General features: G+C 41.4%; 2 protein-coding genes and 1 long non-coding RNA gene across 3 annotated transcripts; 1 reads left to right on the top strand and 2 right to left on the bottom strand.

Annotated features, from left to right (window-relative positions):
* Positions 1-5,643: 5,643 nt before the first annotated feature.
* On the bottom strand, positions 5,644-7,742 carry LOC113017979 (butyrophilin-like protein 10). Its single transcript, XM_026161062.1, has 3 exons — positions 6,795-7,742; positions 6,318-6,653; positions 5,644-6,068 (listed from the first exon to the last, which is right to left on the bottom strand). The coding sequence occupies exons 1-3, from the start codon at positions 6,931-6,933 to the stop codon at positions 5,977-5,979; spliced, it is 567 nt and encodes a 188-aa protein (XP_026016847.1). The 5' UTR covers positions 6,934-7,742; the 3' UTR covers positions 5,644-5,976.
* Positions 7,743-9,266: 1,524 nt separating this feature from the next.
* On the bottom strand, positions 9,267-15,740 carry LOC113017930 (uncharacterized). Its single transcript, XM_026161027.1, has 7 exons — positions 15,559-15,740; positions 14,658-15,014; positions 14,459-14,554; positions 11,185-11,514; positions 10,045-10,354; positions 9,473-9,516; positions 9,267-9,382 (listed from the first exon to the last, which is right to left on the bottom strand). Exons 1-7 carry the CDS (start codon positions 15,593-15,595, stop codon positions 9,267-9,269), a joined length of 1,290 nt encoding a protein of 429 aa, XP_026016812.1. The 5' UTR covers positions 15,596-15,740.
* Positions 15,741-15,993: 253 nt separating this feature from the next.
* On the top strand, positions 15,994-17,328 carry LOC113017988 (uncharacterized). Its single transcript, XR_003271643.1, has 3 exons — positions 15,994-16,095; positions 16,667-16,773; positions 16,914-17,328. It is a non-coding gene; the product is annotated as an uncharacterized LOC113017988 (long non-coding RNA).
* Positions 17,329-18,138: the final 810 nt, after the last annotated feature.

Genomic DNA, 18,138 nt, shown 5'->3' on the forward strand with positions numbered 1-18,138 from the left:
ACTAAACATGCATTTACATGGATTTAATAAGTGCTTTGTGGAGCCCATCTATGCCATTATCCATGTAAATAGGAAGAGCAGTAAATGGAGGTTGAGCCAGGGGCCTCGGCTTCCGTGATCAGCCAAGCCACCTACCACAGCTTGTGGCACTTGGGCGGGATGCCGGCTTTCCAAGCGACTGAGACAGTACACCGGTGAATGCATTCACCCGCTTGGCGCTATAGAGGTGCATCAGCATATCAGGGTCAAGAAACTGCAGCGACGCTACGTGTGGTGCAAGGAGAGAGGCCTAGTCTGCTGGGTCGTGATCTTCTGCAGAAAATCTGTCTGAATTGGAGAGAAATTGTCACGGCCTGAGGCCAGTGGGAAAAACGGAGGCAAACAATACTCTGAGGCGCAGGGACCGAGCATGACAAAGCTTTATTTGCAATGGTGCAATTGATGCAAACAGCGTAAACAGTGAGAGGTGCTCAAAGAGCTTAACATTACCTAGAACTGCTCAACGTAATCAAGGAATAACTCAAAAACACTCGAGGAACTGAGGGCTAGCGGCAGCCTAAATAAACTTAAAAAACACACTAGAAACTCTACTCTGGAACATGAACTTGGAACATGATTGGCAATAACATTAGCTTTGAGGCACACTATGATTCGTATTACTCCGCTTGGAGACACACAGGTTTAACTCAGAAATTCATAACCTTTCACTGTGAAACACACATGGCCGACTTGGCATTTCTATGAAACAAAGCTATAAAGAGCACTAGAAGTGTCCGCGGTGGAAGCCATGGGGCTGTTGTGGATGGGATGGAGAACCCAACACTGGGTAATCTGCCAGTACAGGAACTCCTGGGGGGGGGGTAATCCTGAACACTGGGCAGGTGGGCACGGCGAAACTGTGAGCAGACCAGCGCTGAAATCTAAACAAATTACAGCAGTGGCTTTGCAATGTCCGGAGGTCCTCTGAGAGTGGAGAAAGCACAGACGTCAGAAAAAACATGAAACGGCTAAGAACAGCTGAAACTGTGGAAGCCCTGACTGACAAAGGTTTGCAGATGATCTGGCGAGGTGTGAGTCTGAGCGCTGCTCTTAACAAGCCGGCAATTCCAATTAGGCTCAGGTGCAGCCTCTCAGCATGATGTGACGGCTCCACCCAGGGGTGGAAACACCCTGTGGGAAGACCCAGCACTCACCCGGACCATGACAGAAATCATGTATACAACTGTAATAGCAGAATTACTGGGAAAGTATGCAGATGAAATTAACTGGACACCCTCAGGGGGACCACTGTGAAGCTGTGTGTGGACGTCTGCAAAACATTCCCGGTGTTGCTGTCACAGCTGTTCAGAACCCCACAAAGCTGACTGCCATGATTGAAGCAGTGAGGACAGCCGTGAGTACTCAGACTGTGCACATTGAACGCAATATGAATACGATCTTGGAGAAGCTTACCGGGTTCTCAGAGCATGCGCCGACCAGCTGGCAGGGGTGTTCACCAACATCTTCAACCTCTCCCTGAGGCAGTCAGGGGTCCCCACATCCCTCAAAACAACCACCGTCATTCCCATTCCTAAGAAATCAGAGGTCTCCTGGCTGAAATGCTACCGCCCTGTTGCACTAACATCAGTCATCATGAAGTGCCTTGAGTGGCTGGTCAAAGGTCACCTCTGCTCCTCCCTCCATGTTACATATCTGCAAAATTTGGCATGAACGCCAACATCCCTTCAAATTTCTACAATGCTCCACTTTTTCTCTTCCTGTGAGCTCGACCTCTTCTTACTCTCCCTTTTCTTTCTCTTGTTTTTGAATTCTCCTTTTTAACTTCCTTTTCCTCTCACTTTCATGTTTCCTCTTTCACAAACTGTCTAATCACACTCTCCAGTGTGTGTGTGACTTCGTACATCTCTTACTTTCTCATTCTCAGCTTATTCCTTAAACATATAAATTACAATTTACTTCTTTTCTTGGGCAGTAAAAATCCCTCTGATGTTGTGGGACTCTCAAAAACTTCAATAATTCCTGGTTCAAGCCTGACACTCTGGGCTTTGCAGGGTGAAGGCCTCGTGTTTCATGCTCTTCACTGAGTTAAATGCATTCACCAGCAGAATAATGCTGCTGGGCCTGTTTGCAGACAGAGGCGGGAGCTCCTGCTGATTTGTATGGGACTAAAAAGCTGTGATTACATCCATCCAGCTTCACACTTGGTGAAAGCACATCTGTGGAAGGAATGGAAAAGTCATTCAGACGGCCACAGATCACTTCTGAGGAAAGAAGAGGACACTGGCTTTCCTTGTAGTTTCACACCCGAGTGAACCAAATAAAAGTTAAAAAAAAAAAAAAACTCAGAAAAAAATTAATTAAAAATCATATTCTATTAAAGTTATTTCACCTGGAAACAAACCTTTACACAGTACAAAATTAAAAAATTAATCAATCAATTAATTAATTAATTTTCTTTTTTTCCAGTGTTTTTTGTAACGCCGTTCCCTCAAAGAATCTTTCCTTCGCCCCTCCTTTTTTCTTTCCCACTGTACACCACACTACAGCTCGCCGTTCTGATCCACTCTCAATCCAGATTGTGCCAAAAACTGCTTTCAAAAATCAAGAAGCCGCTTGCTGTACAGCTTCTCACTCTATCATTCGTCCTCTTCCTCCATGCGCTGAGGAGCAGCTGAGTCAGTCTTCAACATGTGAGGGTTTGACAGGTGGGCGGGAAAGACTGGAGGAACCACATCTAAGAGAGGTAAACAGCACATGCCCACACATGCTTACTGAGACAGGAAGAAAAGAGAGAGAGAGAGAAGGCGGGCCAGAACTCAGAGACCATGACAGAAATATGATCTGATAGCCAAGGTTATTAAAAATAGATATGAAAACATTTATCATAAAAACACATATCATTATTTTCAGCATTGGTTGGTTTGGTTGCAACTTGTGATGAGACTCTGATGGATTCTGTGAAGTTCTGTGTTTTTATCGTAATTCCTGTACGTACTTTCATAATCCGGCCTCTGACATATGCTCTCCATAACATAATAATGAATAAAAACGGAAACTGAAACTAACAGAAACTAAGCTCAAATGAAATAGTTTCATATATAAACTAACTTCTCCCAGCTTCATATTTCTGAGAGTGCAGTGAAACACGCTTGATGGTTTCATCATTACAGTTCCCTGTATTAAGCGCTGGAGCAGTAGTTACTTTTATTGTCTGGCTCTGTTCCACAGCGTGTTTTTATCCTCGTCTCCCTCCACTTTCTCTGTAGGATCTACCTTACAATATAAACGCCTCCAGGTGACTGTTGTTGTAAATGACATTAAATTGAACTCACACCCAACTGAGAGAGAAAGCACATAGAGAGAGAAGATGTAAAACCTACATAGAAACATCTCAGCCAGCTAAAGCCACAGCCTTCTGCTGTATTTGGTATTTTCTGTCGTTTTAAAAAGGAACAATTATGATAACTCATTCATTTTGGCATTCATTCATTGTTTATCTTGCTTTGTGTCATCGTAGTCTAAGGAGCTTGGAAAGAAAAGCGTTGAGTGCAGGTTTATTTTAACTGGATACACCAAATGTTCCTATTTCTTTTTTATAATTTACAATTGTGCTATTTTAACCCTTTGTTATGGTGCCTGAATGATTGCATGCTATTCTGAGTCATGTGTTTTGTAAAGCACATTGTAATGTTTGGTTTGATAAAGTTTATACAAATATAACAATGCTATCTGTTGTTATCCCCATAAATAAAAACTTCTCTCATAATAATTCCAACAATAATGCCACACTGGAAACGTGGAAGTGGTGTCACTGTTATGGATAAACTATGGCATTAAAAATAATGTGTCAGTAAGATAACATGTCCTTTTTTAAATGATTGAGAAGGTCTATGAAAACTCATCAAGTGACAGAGAGAAAAGGTTGTGGCCCTTTAGTACCCCTTCATGGCTTCCTGTTAAGTTTCATTTTAAATTCTTCTTTTTTTGGTTTTTAAATCTCTTAATGGTGTTGCCCCTTCTTATTTGTCTGAGGTGCTTCACCCTCACATGCCGTCACCTGTTCCTCAGCTAACCAGATGCGTTTGACTGAAGACATTTAATAAATCCTGAGGGGACAGGAAAGCCTTTGCAGCTTTGGCTCCTAAAATGTGGAATGAGCTTCCTCTGGAGGTCAGACAGGCTCAATCGCTTCTTTTCTCCTTGACTTTTAACCCAGTGTGAGTGATTATCTGTCTGAAACCTTTACTCTTTACACGTAGCTGTACTGATTTATGGCTTAATTGTTGTTTTCTTTTACAGCACTTTGGTCAGCCGTTATGTTGTTTTAAAGTGGTTTAGAAATATAGTGAAAGTGGAAGGTAAAAGATGAGTGTGTTTCTGGACAGCCTTGAAGAAAGATTTTTTTCTAATTGATATTTTGTTTATTTTTCATAAAATAAAAAGAGTGTCCAGGTCTACAAAAGAGACAAAAATGTTCCCAAAATCACTTTTTTAACCTTTTCCCTGGTTAAATAGAAATAATAAAAGCATAAATAAATAAATAAATGTAAGGCAGTGATTCTCAAACTTCTCACAATGAGTACCACCTCATGAAATATATAGCTCTTGTAGTACCATCCTTATGACCGATATTAAAGTACAGTAGTATAGGCCCATTTACAGTGTTGGGAAGGTTACTTTTAAACTGTATTCCACTACAGATTACACAATACATCCCCTCGTATTGTTTCAGAGGAAAACACGAACACAGCGTACAGTCGAGTCTTAACAGCTTACTTACAGCTGGGCTCGTCAGGCTCTCTTCTTGGCTGCAGTGGTTATTATTATATTTACATGCTTCCAGCTCCTGTTTCTGATGGGTGACAGCTCGTGCTTTTCCTTTTTCTCCCTCCTCGCGCTCGTAGACACATAATGGTTATGGCGGTCCATTCTCCCTGCAGCACGGACTACACTGCCCATCAGGCTGCATGCTTTAGAGCTATGCCTGTAACACTCTGCCTGTTGCCTTCATATTAAATCATTTTTTGAACAATAATTTCAAAAAAATATTTCCTCACGTCATTTTGCGGGCCACAAATAGAGTAGAGACACAGGCATTAGAGCCTCGTAATGTGTGTTTTGTTTGGGTTTCCACTGGCGTGGAATTACCAAAAATACAGAGGGCATAGTATCACACATGAAACAGGAAAAGACCATTTATTTCAGCAAAGTAACTGTATTCTAAATACCACCTTTTTAAACAGTAAGTGTAACTGAATACAGTTACTCATATTTTGTATTTTAAATACGCTGGTACATGTACTCCGTTACTCCCCAACACTGTCTATTTAACACCACATACAGTTTACATGAGACGATTTTATTTCTTATATGAATGTTACTTTTTTTAACTGTCATAAACAGGATGTGACAGGTGACAATAACAATAATAATAACTGTACTGCATTAAAACATTCACAGCAGGTGGTGCAGCAGTGGACTTCCAATCTTTAAGTGATGACCTGATAAACCCTGCTTCTGGGGCCAAACTACTCTGCATTTATCAACGCTGTTGTGTTTTTCACATGTTTTAATTACTGCTCCCAGCGATCATCTCAGTTGTTCTCCTGACTGATGTTTGGTCCGTTTACAGCATCCTGCCATGCGATTGCATTTGTCCCTCACCATCAGGAACCCTCACCTTAACTTTTATTGAATGGAAAAAAGTTCATTCATCCTCCATCTTCACTGTGTTTATGTTATGCTAACATAGCTGTGTTGCTCGCCACCGCATAGCACGTTATTATATTTTCTCAGTCAGAACATGCTATATTTTTTAATCTTAAAAAAACTTTGGAGGCTTCCCTTGTACTACTAGAGGACGCCCACATACCACAGTTTGAGAATCACTTTCCTACTGTGTCCTTGTGATAAGCTGAAAGAGGAGGCTTATCCATGTTTATGATCAAACAGCTGATTCTATACTAAGCCTTCAGATCAAACTGATTGATCAGCCATCAGCGGAGTCGGATCAATGGAGCTGCTTCTGTTCCTGATGTCCCCTGTTTGATCCTGGACCTGAACTCTCCCTGCAGAGGAGACACAACACAGTCAGAGACACACACAAACACACACACATATCTTAGTGGAGCCATCTACTTGACATAATGTTTCCCCTAACCATCTATAAAGATTGACTAAATCTAACCATAACCTAACTTTAACCTTGCCCACATTTTGAGCCTCAAAAATGCAAGTCAAACTCCAGGGGTGTTCCCAAAAGAGACTGTTGGTCCCCACAAGTAAGAGAAAGAGAAAACCTATATTTTCATACTGACCTTTGACCTTTAATAGCACTGTGGTCTCTCTTAAAATGCTTCTTTCTTTGCTGCTGACATCACAGCTGTATTCTCCACTGTTACTCTCTGTGGGGTGTTTCAGGGTCAGACTGAGGTCTCCAGTTTTCAGCAGGTCGTCATTCATCTTCGTTCGGTCTCTGTAAACCTGGTGCTGTTTGTGAGGCTGGTCAGAGCCGTTCTCATACACGTGGACGATCAGTGATGGATCCAATTCAGTATGTCTCCACACTATTTCAGCATCTTCAGGCAGGTTTTCTGTGGTTCTGAAGGGCAGCCGGACAAATTTGGCCCCCTCCTCCACCTCCACCTGACAGTCTGAAGGAAAACCACATCATGAGCTGCACAGACAGAAGTGAATCTACAAGGCAGGTTTTTATTTGGTTAATGGTAATGGTTGAATAATGATTTTCAACCACAAAAACAGAAATATTTTCTGACATGCACACTCATACTGACTCGTCACTATCAGCAGCACCGTTTTCTTCCTCTTCATCCTCTTGTCCTTGACACTACAGATGTATTTTCCCGTGTCTCTGTCTGAGGGTTTCTTCAGGGTCAGACTGAGGTCTCCAGTCATCTGTGAGTTTGCTTCCATCCTCGTTCGTTCTCTGTAGACCTGGTGCTGTTTGTCTCGCTGGTCAGAGCCCTGCTCATATTTGTGGACCGTAATTGGTGGTTCAGGTTCATAGCGCCACCACTCCACTTCAGCACTGGACAGGTTACCTGTGGTATTGAAAGGCAGCTGGACAGACTCCGCCCCCTCCTCCACCTCCACCCGACACACTGAAAGATTCCACCATGTTTTATTCAGCCAGTAGCCACTCTGAATTGACAAGCGTGTTACAACTAGATTTGCTGAATGTGTTTGATTGGATAAGTAAAAACAACATGATTATAAACGTGACTAAATCCAAATCCATGTTAATAGGAAGTAGAGTACGCTTAGTCAACAGCCCACAACTAAATCTTTCCATAGCTGGATCGGCATTAGAACAGGTCACCCAGATTAAATTACTTGGTGTTACCATAAACCACCACCTTTCATGGTCTCAGCACATCAACTCTGTTATTAAGAAAATGGGACAGGGCATAGCTATAGCTAGGAAATGCTCTTTTTACATCACTTCTTCAATTATGAAAGATGTCATTAATGCACTAGTATTATCTCATCTAGAGTACTGCTCAATCATTTGTTCTGCAGCTAATAAGACAGATCTGAACAGACTTCAGTTAGTCCAAAATAGGGCGGCCAGATTAGTGTTAAGGTGTTCATACTATACAAGTATTGATAAAATGCACGATAAACTTTCTTGGCTTTCTGTACAAGCTAAATTATACTATGGCTTACTTGTATTTTTAAAGAAAGCAATACTGGTAAACACACCATATTTTTTTTGTGCTCAGTTGCAGCATCCAGATGAAATACATAATCATGCTACACGATTGTCAACTAACCACAATTTAGTAATTCCTCGTGTTAAAAGTAACTTTTTGAAAAACTCTGTTATATTTAGAGCATCTTTTCAGTGGAATAAGTCGCCTTATGCAATTAGAGAATTGGCTTCTATTCATAATTTTAAAAATAACCTAAAAGCCTATTTAGGCAGTTTTTAATGTATTTGTAAAAATTGTAGAGGGTAATGTCACTTGTAATGGAAATTGTGTATTTTGTTTGAGTGTTTTGTTTTGGGTTTCTTTGCTTTTTTATATAATTTTTAATATTCACATGTTTACATTTTCAGAATTGTAAAACCTTATTGTGGATCTAAGAGCCAAATTATGTGGTGTCAAAATAATCTCCACAGTGGACAATTTGCATCCAACTCATTGGGTAACATTTTATTTGGTGGTATTTGATGGTTTGGGCCCCAGGAAGACTAGCAACCACTGTTGTGGAAGCTAATGGGGTTCCTTATAAATAAACAAATAAACAAAAAAAAAAAGAACAAGGTCAGTGAGGTCTTTACTGAACCTTACAATATAAAACTCATTGAAGCGACTGTGAACTGACACTACAAACAAAATGTAATTTAAAATATACAGGTGGTAATAATCAGGGGCAAGATTTGTCTACTCAGTCTAAGGAGCTTGGAAAGAAAAGCGTCTGGACTTCTTTAAGTTACTTGAAGACGTTTCACCTCTCAGCAGAGAAGCTTCTTCAGTTCTAAGGTCAAATGGTGGAGAGTCCCAGATATAAACCGAGGGGGAGTTTCCCCCCACAGAGGGACAAAAGGACCCCCTGATGATCCTCTAATCGCCTGAGCCAAGGTGTGAAAATGGGTGTGTTTCACAATCAGCCAGAGTTTCGGGTGAGCTCATTGTGAAACCTGGCCCCACCTTATCATGTGATTTCCTGAGGTCAGATGGCCCAGGATGTGAGTGGGCGTTAAGGCGTCTGGGGAGGGATCTCAAAACTGGATTATAGATGGCAGAGAGTTGGTGTCGTAAACCATCGCCTCTGTTCAAGAGTTTTGAGAACCACTTCCCAGACGCCAGCACTCTCAGTAGCAGGAGCAGCAGCAACACCAACATTGTACCCATCAGGTAAAGCATAGGCTACCTTCAGGCTGTAGAAAAAGCTCTCCTAAATCTAACATGCAATGGTGTTTGCTGTAGTGAGTGCTTGTGACAGGAGAACTGAAAGCAGCTGAAACCTATGTTATGAACCAAATATGTGACTGTGGAGTTAAAAATAAAACAAGTTGGGATCCTTAAATACTCTGTCAGTCTTACTTGATAACCAAAGCTGTTATTTGGTTTCTTACCTTTGACCTGAACCTTTATTTGTTTCTTCATGAGGATGTTTCCCTGCCACTCAAATCATGCCAGAGGCTTTTATTTTGAAGTTAGGATCAAGAGAAATAAACAATTACAACACATTTAGATGAGCTTGCAAAGTCTCTCGACAGATATTTTCCTACAAGAGAGTCATATCCAGCATGGGTGAGACAGCCGTTCACGTTTGCAGTTGAGACAGCAGATGTCGATGATGAATACCTTGATGAAATCATTGAAGTTCAGCAGAGCCAGGTTCAACAGCAACTCTTCAGAACAACAACACTCTCAACGTTTTGGTGTCGACAAATGGACGAGTATGTAGTTATTGTTAAGAAAGCCCTGGATTTTTTTTATACCATTTGTTACAACATATCTTTGCGAGCAATCCCTGTCAAGGATGCTGGACATAAAAACGAAGAAAAGGAAGAGACTTTGCTGTGAAAATGACATGAGAGTGGCACTTGCCAAGGTGAAGCCACATCTGAACTGGTCTCTCAAAGGCAACAGCAGAAGTCACACTGATTCGCAGTATGTACATTTGTATGTAATTTGCTGTAAGTTCGTGCATTGTGTTGGTTTTGTTCTTTGAACAAGGTGATGTTCACGCACGGGTCATTTTGTGCACCAATAAAAACATATCTATGTCTTGAATATGAAAAAGAAATCATATTTTATTTTTCACTAAAGAGGGGTTCAGTGCGCATATGAAACTGGTGGGTTCGGTGCCTCCAACGAGGTTAAGAACCAATGATTTAAACACACAGTTGCTCCGCCTGACAGTCTTGGCTTTTAGTCAAAACATCAAAGAATTTATTTTATTTGAATGAACTGAAAATAGATTCAAACTAAAAGCTTTTAGAGAATAAACTCCTACATGACCTCTGACCTGTATCTACAGCACTGACCTCTGACGTTCAGCTCCACTTGTTTCTTCAGCAGGATGTTTCCCTCCCTGCTGTAGACGGTGCAGGTGTAGGTGTAGTGATCCCAGTCTGTGGGGTGTTTCAGGGTCAGACTGAGGTCTCCAGTTTTCAGCAGGTCTTCATTCATCTTCGTTCGCTCTCTGTAAAACTGGTCCTGTTCTTTAAACTGGTCAGAGCCGTTCTCATACACGTGGACCTTCCTGGTTCGGATGTAAATACAAGTCCACTCCACTTTAGCATCTTCAGGCAGGCGATGTCTGGTTTTGCAGGGCAGCTGGACAGACTCCACCCCATCCTTCACCTCTACACAGGGGACTGAGAGGACAACAAAGCACAATGAGTTGTACAGCCAGTGCAGCAGCGTGAGGTTAAACCTTTTCAGTGAAAACATCTTTGACCAATTCGACTCTGAAATATGTTCCTTTGCTCCACAGTACAGAGTACAGTACAGTGGTGTCTGTCCAATCAGCAGCAGAGCGGACTCTTTACCAGAATCTTTTTTTGCCAAATGTACAAATCCTTTGTTTGTTTCTGCAGAGTAAAGTTTTTATTTTCATCTTTCAAGGTTTATATTATTTCTTAGAATCTTTCAAAGAAACTGTAGAAGTTACTAGACTATGATTCAACTACACAGACAGTTGGTCACTCGATCTGCTCTCTGAATGCTCAGCTTGTGCTCAAAATGAACTTAAAGAAACGTCTGTTGTGGTTGTTAGGTCTGCACTCGCAGGCCTCGCTAGCTCCGAGACTTATCCCGATGAACAAAGCAAGACAATCAGACCTCGATCGGTTTTTACTTGCGCAAGTGTGGTAATCTCAGAGCTGCAAGCTCTGCACCCAAACTCAGTCAACTTCAACTCCAGCCTCTCCTCGCAGCCTTTTATTAAATGAGTACTTGTAAAATAATGTGTTGTAAGAGCTAAGGCACCGCAAAGCTGTTTAAAAGCCCCTTTGAGGTCCCTGTGTAATCACATAAACCCCAGGCAAAGTGTCCAAAAACGTAGGGACCTCCTGTATCTGCAGCTCACTCATTAAACCCTGTTCACCATAGTAACCACAGACACATTATTGATGACAGGCTCTTGTTACCGAACTTCACCATTTTCCTATACTGTAAACCTTTGATCTGTATCTTCAGCTCTGACCTTTGACTTTCAGCTTCACTTGCTTCTTTAGCAGGATGCTTCCCTCCCTGCTGCTGACGGTGCAGGTGTAGGTGTCCGTGTCTTTGTCTGTGGGGTACTTCAGAGTCAGACTGAGGTTGGCAACTGTCAGCTGTTTTCTCTTCATCTTGGTTCTGTGTGTATATAACCAGTGTTGTTGTTGTTGAGGCTGGTCAGAGTCACTTTGCTGCACATGGACTATCCTTTTAAAGCTGTCAGTCCACATCACTGTAGCGTCATCAGGCGAGTGAACTGTGGTTATGAAGGGAAGTTCAACAGATTCCACCCCTGAATCCACCTTCACCTGCGGGACTGAGAGGACAACAAACATCATCATCAGCTGCACAGGAAGTCTTTAAGATGCTAAAACATGACGCTGAAAAACTAGTTCATGCATTTATTACTTCCAGGCTGGACGACTGTAATTCTTTATTATCAGGATGTCCAAAAAACTCACTGAAAAGCCTTCAGCTGATCCAAAATGCTGCAGCAAGAGTCCTGACAGGGACTAGAAAGAGAGAGCATATTTCTCCTGTTTTGGCTTCCCTTCATTGGCTTCCTGTTAAATCCAGAATTGAATTCAAAATCCTGCTCCTCACATACAAGGTCTTAAATAATCAGGCCCCATCTTATCTTAATGACCTTGTAGTACCATATCACCCTATTAGAGCGCTCCGCTCTCACTCTGCAGGCCTACTTGTTGTTCCTAGAGTATTTAAAAGTAGAATGGGAGGGAGAGCCTTCAGTTTTCAGGCCCCTCTTCTGTGGAACCAGCTTCCAGTTTGGATTCAGGAGACAGACACTATCTCTACTTTCAAGATTAGGCTTAAAACTTTCCTTTTTGCTAAAGCATATAGTTAGGGCTGGACCAGGTGACCCTGAATCCCCCCTTAGTTATGCTGCAGTAGATGTAGGCTGCCGGGGGATTCCCATGATGCATTGAGTTTTTCCTTTCCAGTCACTTTTCTCACTCACTATGTATTAACAGACCTCTCTGCATTGAATCATATCTGTTATTAACCTCTGTCTCTCTTCCACAGCATGTCTTTATCCTGTCTTCCTTCTCTCACCCCAACCAATCACAGCAGATGGCCCCGCCCCTCCCTGAGCCTGGTTCTGCTGGAGGTTTCTTCCTGTTAAAAGGGAGTTTTTCCTTCCCACTGTTGCCAAAGTGCTGCTCATAGGGGGTCATATGATTGTTGGGTTTTTCTCTGTATCTATTATTGTGCGATCTACTGTACAACATAAAGCGCCTTGAGGCGACTGTTGTTGTGATTTGGTGCTGTGTAAATAAAATTGAATTGCATTGAATTGAATTAACCTTTGGCATGTGTCTGCTTGAGTGGAACAGGGAGTGATTTAAATAGTTACTGTGTATTTTTAGTGTTGTTCCTGAAAACATTTGTATTATTTTGTGATTATGGTATCTCTGCCCGTTGGTTTAGGTTGGAATCATATTTTTTCTCTTCTCTGTGGGGTGTTATTCAGCTTGTACTGGTGTAACTGGAATCATAGGTGAAGCTCATTGGACTTTATATGTATTCCATTTATCATTCATCCTAGGAAGTGACACAGCACCACACAAAAGCCCCTCATGTCTTCATATCTTGGGAAATCGGTGGAGCGATTTAGTTAAATATGTGCAAAGTATTTAAGGCAAAAACAGAAGATCTTGAATGTCTTGATCTTGAAGGTCAATATTTGACATTTTTGATATTTTTGTCATTTTTACATGACCACCTTTATTCTTTAGCACAGTCTGAACTGTGTTAGGCAGCTTTTTGCAGTGTTCAGGAGTAGTTCTCCAGGACTTTTGAAGGACATTGTGATTTAAAAAAAGAAAAATCCAGAAATGCTTTTACTGCACTGGCAGCGAGTTCAGTTCTTCTGTATCAAGAATGGCTACCTGACAGCTGCCCTTCCATTGAGACCATTTCTGATGATGCTTTAATGGACGACTGAAAGAAAAAAAACATTATTCGGTATTTCTACTTATGTATTACAGCTTCCAAAATCACAGCATTCTTAGATAGCTGGAAACAGGACAGAAGATCAAGTGTTTAAATGTCTTCAAGAGTTTTTTGGGTTTTTTTGGCAAGTTGTGCTGCTGTGTCTGCCTTTTTATGACAGGGTAAAGCACAACTCCCAGTACCCCCCACTGCCCATGGCCTTGAATAACAACAATAAAAGCAGAATTTCTCTGAAAATACAAACAGTAAACTTAAAATGAGTGATGCTTGTTTCATGATGCTCCAGATGTTCTAAGCTGGCAAAAGCTTTGAACTGCAAGCAGACCAGTTCAGGACTTGAACTCTTCCCTGCTATTTTATCAGACGCTGTTTAGTATGATGTTACTGAGATATGTAAGGCCTTCACTTAAGAAGACATCGTATCAATTGGAGCATTTGTTGTTGTATAACCTGTAAATACCTTTGAGAACCTTTCCAGATGTGGAAGCACTATTACATACCATCAGAGATCAGGTTTTGTAAGTGAGCTCTAATAACAAGTCAGATGCCTCCTTTTGAGGATGCAGTGTCCATGTGGTCCCAACAATCCTAAAATTTAATCCGTCTGACCACAGAACAGTTTTCGACTTTTTACTGACATTTGCCCCAAAGAAGAATAGCAGTGTCTCTGGATCATGTTCACATGCACTGTTTTCTTTGCATGATACAGCTTTAACCTGCATGTGTGCATGGCATAGTCAAGTTGTGTTGCAGTAATATCTGTAAACGTTTCAAAGCTCATGAACTGCCTGAGGGCACAAGGATCGCAGGTACCCAGGACTGATTTTCAGCCTTGTTGCTGTGCACAGACATTGCTCCTGATTCTCTGAAACCTTTGGCGATGTTATGTGCCATAAATGATGAGATATTTATAGTTTTCAGAATTCTGTCCCAAGAAACATTGCAATTATTTTGTAGTTGTTTTTGCAAACTCTGAACATCTTTACTTCGGGTAACTCTGCCTCTCTTAATACTCAACAATGTTATTGACCTGTTGCCAATTAGCCTAATTCAGTTAAATGTTAGTTAAATAATTATACAGATGTTTCATTTTTCGCTTTTTGTTGCTGCAACTTTTTGGAAAATTGTTACTGCCATCGAATTCAAACCTTTATTAAAATTGTACATTTTCTCAGGTTGCTGGTTCCCTTAAGAACATGGCTGGATAAATCTGAGGTCAAGATCACTAACCACCATTATTTAAAATTGGAAATTTGACCACATCACACATGTGACAAATCACTTACCTTTCACAAAATAGTGTCTGAAGTACATGCCTCCACCCACAATTAAGAAAGCAGCCAAATTCAAGAAAACCAGGAGAACTGTGACCCTGCTGCGACCTAACAACAAAAATGTGAACAAAAACAGGAAAATTGTGTGATGTTAAAATAATGCTGCAGAATCTCTAACGCTGCACATGATTTTTCATTTGTTTGCACTGACCTCCACCTGTGGCCCTCTGGACCTGCAGCTGCACTGTTGCCTGACCCTGTTCAATACCAGACTTGCGGGCGGTGCAGGTGTAGTTGCCACTATCAGACAGTTGAAGATTTTTCAGAGTGAGGCTGAGGTTTCCAGTTTCCAGAGCATCAGTATTCATGGACGTTCGCCCGCTGTAATGCTGGTTTTGGTTCTGAAGGTTATCACCTTCCGGTTCACGCAGGTGAACTGTGGGTGGGTTGAGGTCGGACCGGCTCCACACAGCTGCGCATTCTTTCACATTAACACTGAGAAACTTACACGGCAGCAGGACAAACTCTGCTCCCTCCTGCACCTTCACACTTGAGGCATGCTGGGAAACTGTGAGGACAGGAAGAGTTTAAACCTGAAATCATTCCCACACTTTATTATGACAGCAGGAAACTTATTACAGGCTGAAGTAGATACCACAGACACAATGCAGCAGTTCCTGTGATGCACAGCGGCTGATTTCATGAAATCATGTTGATTCAGTGTTTTTTTTATTAGTTTAGATAAGTAAGGACATTATTCCTGAGACATGACCAAAGTGGCTGCTGTTTCACAACTGTCACAAAACCCGTGAGACCAGTTACACTGTCATGGTGGCTAGATGAAAACCGCCAAGTGCATCAGCTTAGAGGGACTCGAGCTGATAACAGAACAGATAGAGACCGTTTTTGTCTCACTGCTTCAGTGAGAGAAGACATTTAAGATAAAGTTATGCTGGCTCGGATGATCTCGACTGCAACAGCATGTGGCAGTTGAGACCTCACCTTGTTTATGAATGCACACAAACCTGTCTGACTGTGTGTGTCTCTGTGTGTCTCTGCAAGTGTGACATTAATGGAGCTTGGATCGTGAGAACAAAGGCAGATTTTCTTACCGTGCAGGAGGATCACAAACACCAACAGGGTCTTCATCTTTCTGTAAAAACAGCAAATAGCTAAAACTTTTCCTTCAGTCGTCTTCTGCCTGAGGGAATCAGCAGCAAATCCACAGACATAATCCACCTGCTCCTCACCTTAAACGAACACACCTTCAATTTTTTCATTCAGGAAGAGGAAACACTTGTTCAGAGGGAGGAAGGGACTGTTCACGTACGTCTAGCCAGTAAAGACGACGACAAGAGAAACAAAGCAAATAAAGAGAAAAGAAACGTGAGTCAGGACCAGTTTAAATTTTAATCATCACGTCAGACTAAAGTGAAATATTATCTTTGTTTCCTCGTATACTTCCACATATGATAAATGTGAATACAGAACATAATAGTAATCATAATAATAATAAATTATGTTTTATTACTGTCTACCAGCAGCAGCTTCACAGCCCACCAGGGGGCCCACACACTGTTATTTGCAGACTACATGAAAGGCTGGTGGTGAAATGTGAGTCTATTCAGTGACAGACAGAAGCTGAGCAGGTAACACTTTCTAATGAAAACATAACAACCAATGCTGGTTATTTATATAATATGGCTAATTCAACTTTGTACTGCTGATAAAACCAAGAGGACAGGTTTAAAATACTTCCCCCAACAGCAGCCGTCACTATAAAGGTAACTGTGGTTAGTATCTGCAAGAAAATACAGATGCTAGCAACAGTTAACTTTATAATAACAATAGCTAACTTCAATTCAGCAATAAACAATATTATTATTATCATTAGAAAAGAACAGGAGTGATGTACTGGTAACACAGTGTAAGAGTAACAGTATTTAGAATATTAGTAGTTATTAATTATATTTTAGTCAAGATCAAGTATTACCCTTCCACCTCTAACAGTGATGATATATTAGTTTAGGATTAACAAATATTGTAGTTTGTATTCTTTCTTTGCATGTTAGAGTTTTAAATAACAATATTTATTCAGTTGTCTGTGGAAAGGCAAAGAGAGAACTGCACATCTCGTTCAGTAACTATAAAAGAAAAAGTTTCCTCTGTGTTGCTGTGAAAATCACTCATTCAGTTCAGCAGCTCAGCCTCACTCTGCAGAAGCAGCGTGCCGAGCTGATGATGTTAAGAGGGAAGTAGTGAAGGTGATGATGTCGCTCTGCTGTCAGTCATCATCCCGACAACATGAAGACTGCATCTGCTCCTCTGTGAGTCACTGAAATCCTTCACTGATCTTTTTCATCGATTCATTGATAGCAGCTCTAATAAACACTCTTGGATGCTCTCACTGTCTGACTGCTTGTTTTAGGTGAGAGGATCAGTTCACTCTTCTTCTCTTGTATTACAGGTTTCATCTGAGAGCAGTCTGTGATTGGAGCCAGGAAGAGATATTATTGGCTTATAATGAATATCACAAGTTTATTTTATTTTAGAGCTTCCAGACCTTCTGCAGTTTATTCTGGAGTAATGCATTAGTAACGTCCACCATGTAATCTGGACTGTCATAATAAATTGAGGCCTCATGCCCAGTTAGTGACTGTAACATGAAGTCAGATGACCTCTTTTCATCAAACACGCAGGGTCAGGAAACCACAGCTGCTGGCTGCATGTGCCACAGATTCTTCTGCCTGTTTTGTAGTCTTCACTTCCTCTATTAGAAGCACATTTTCCACAGTGAGTCAAACCAAAGAAATGGAGACTGTTTTTGGTAAAATCAGGTTTCTTTTTGCATGTTTGGTTATTTTTCTGGTGCTGAGTTCTAAAGAGCAGCAGAGTGCAATTTAGCCCTAAACTTGTAAATAAAAACCACTTTAAGAGATTTTGATGCATGCTCAATCATTCAGGTAAGTTGATTCTGTTCATCTGGACGTAGCGTTTTCAGTCAGAGAAACGTTTCATCATCCAGGTGACGTCTTCAGTCTCAGCTGACTGCAGGTTTCAACCTTATAAACAGGACATTTGCTTAATGACTGAAACCAGCACCACTGAAGGAACAATGGGCCGGGAGGTCAGCTCCTTAATCTTAATTATGCACATTCTCATGACCATTGATCAACAACCACTGATCAATGGTCATGAGTACCATTCACAGAGAGTTGGGGAATGGCAACAACATTAACATCTTTCCACCAGGGTAGGTGCACAGTTTTGCTAAAGCAGAAAGACTATCATGAGAATATTTTGTCCCTGCTCAGTGACGAAAATGCTTATGAGCCCCTGACCTCATACCACAGGCTATACCAAGGGGAACCTACACCAACTCTGTATGGTTTACTGAAGATACATAAACAACCTGACCTCAACCTCAGCAACAGGACCGCTCTCAGCATCGACCAAGTGTGTTTGCTTTTGGAACTGTGCCTTCATTCCACCTATTTCACAAACAAGGGTCAGTTCTACAGGCAGGAACATGGGTGTGCCATGGGCTGCCCAGTTTCACCCATCGTGGCCAATTTGTACATGGAAGAAATGGAAAAGAGGGCTTTGCTATGCTACCCTGGAACACCACCAAGCCATTGGTTCAGGTATGTGGATGACACCTGGGTGAAAATCCAATCTCAGGGCGTACCACA

The sequence above is a fragment of the Astatotilapia calliptera genome, unplaced genomic scaffold, assembly GCF_900246225.1.
Source record: "Astatotilapia calliptera unplaced genomic scaffold, fAstCal1.2 U_scaffold_3, whole genome shotgun sequence".
Taxonomy (NCBI): domain Eukaryota; kingdom Metazoa; phylum Chordata; class Actinopteri; order Cichliformes; family Cichlidae; genus Astatotilapia; species Astatotilapia calliptera.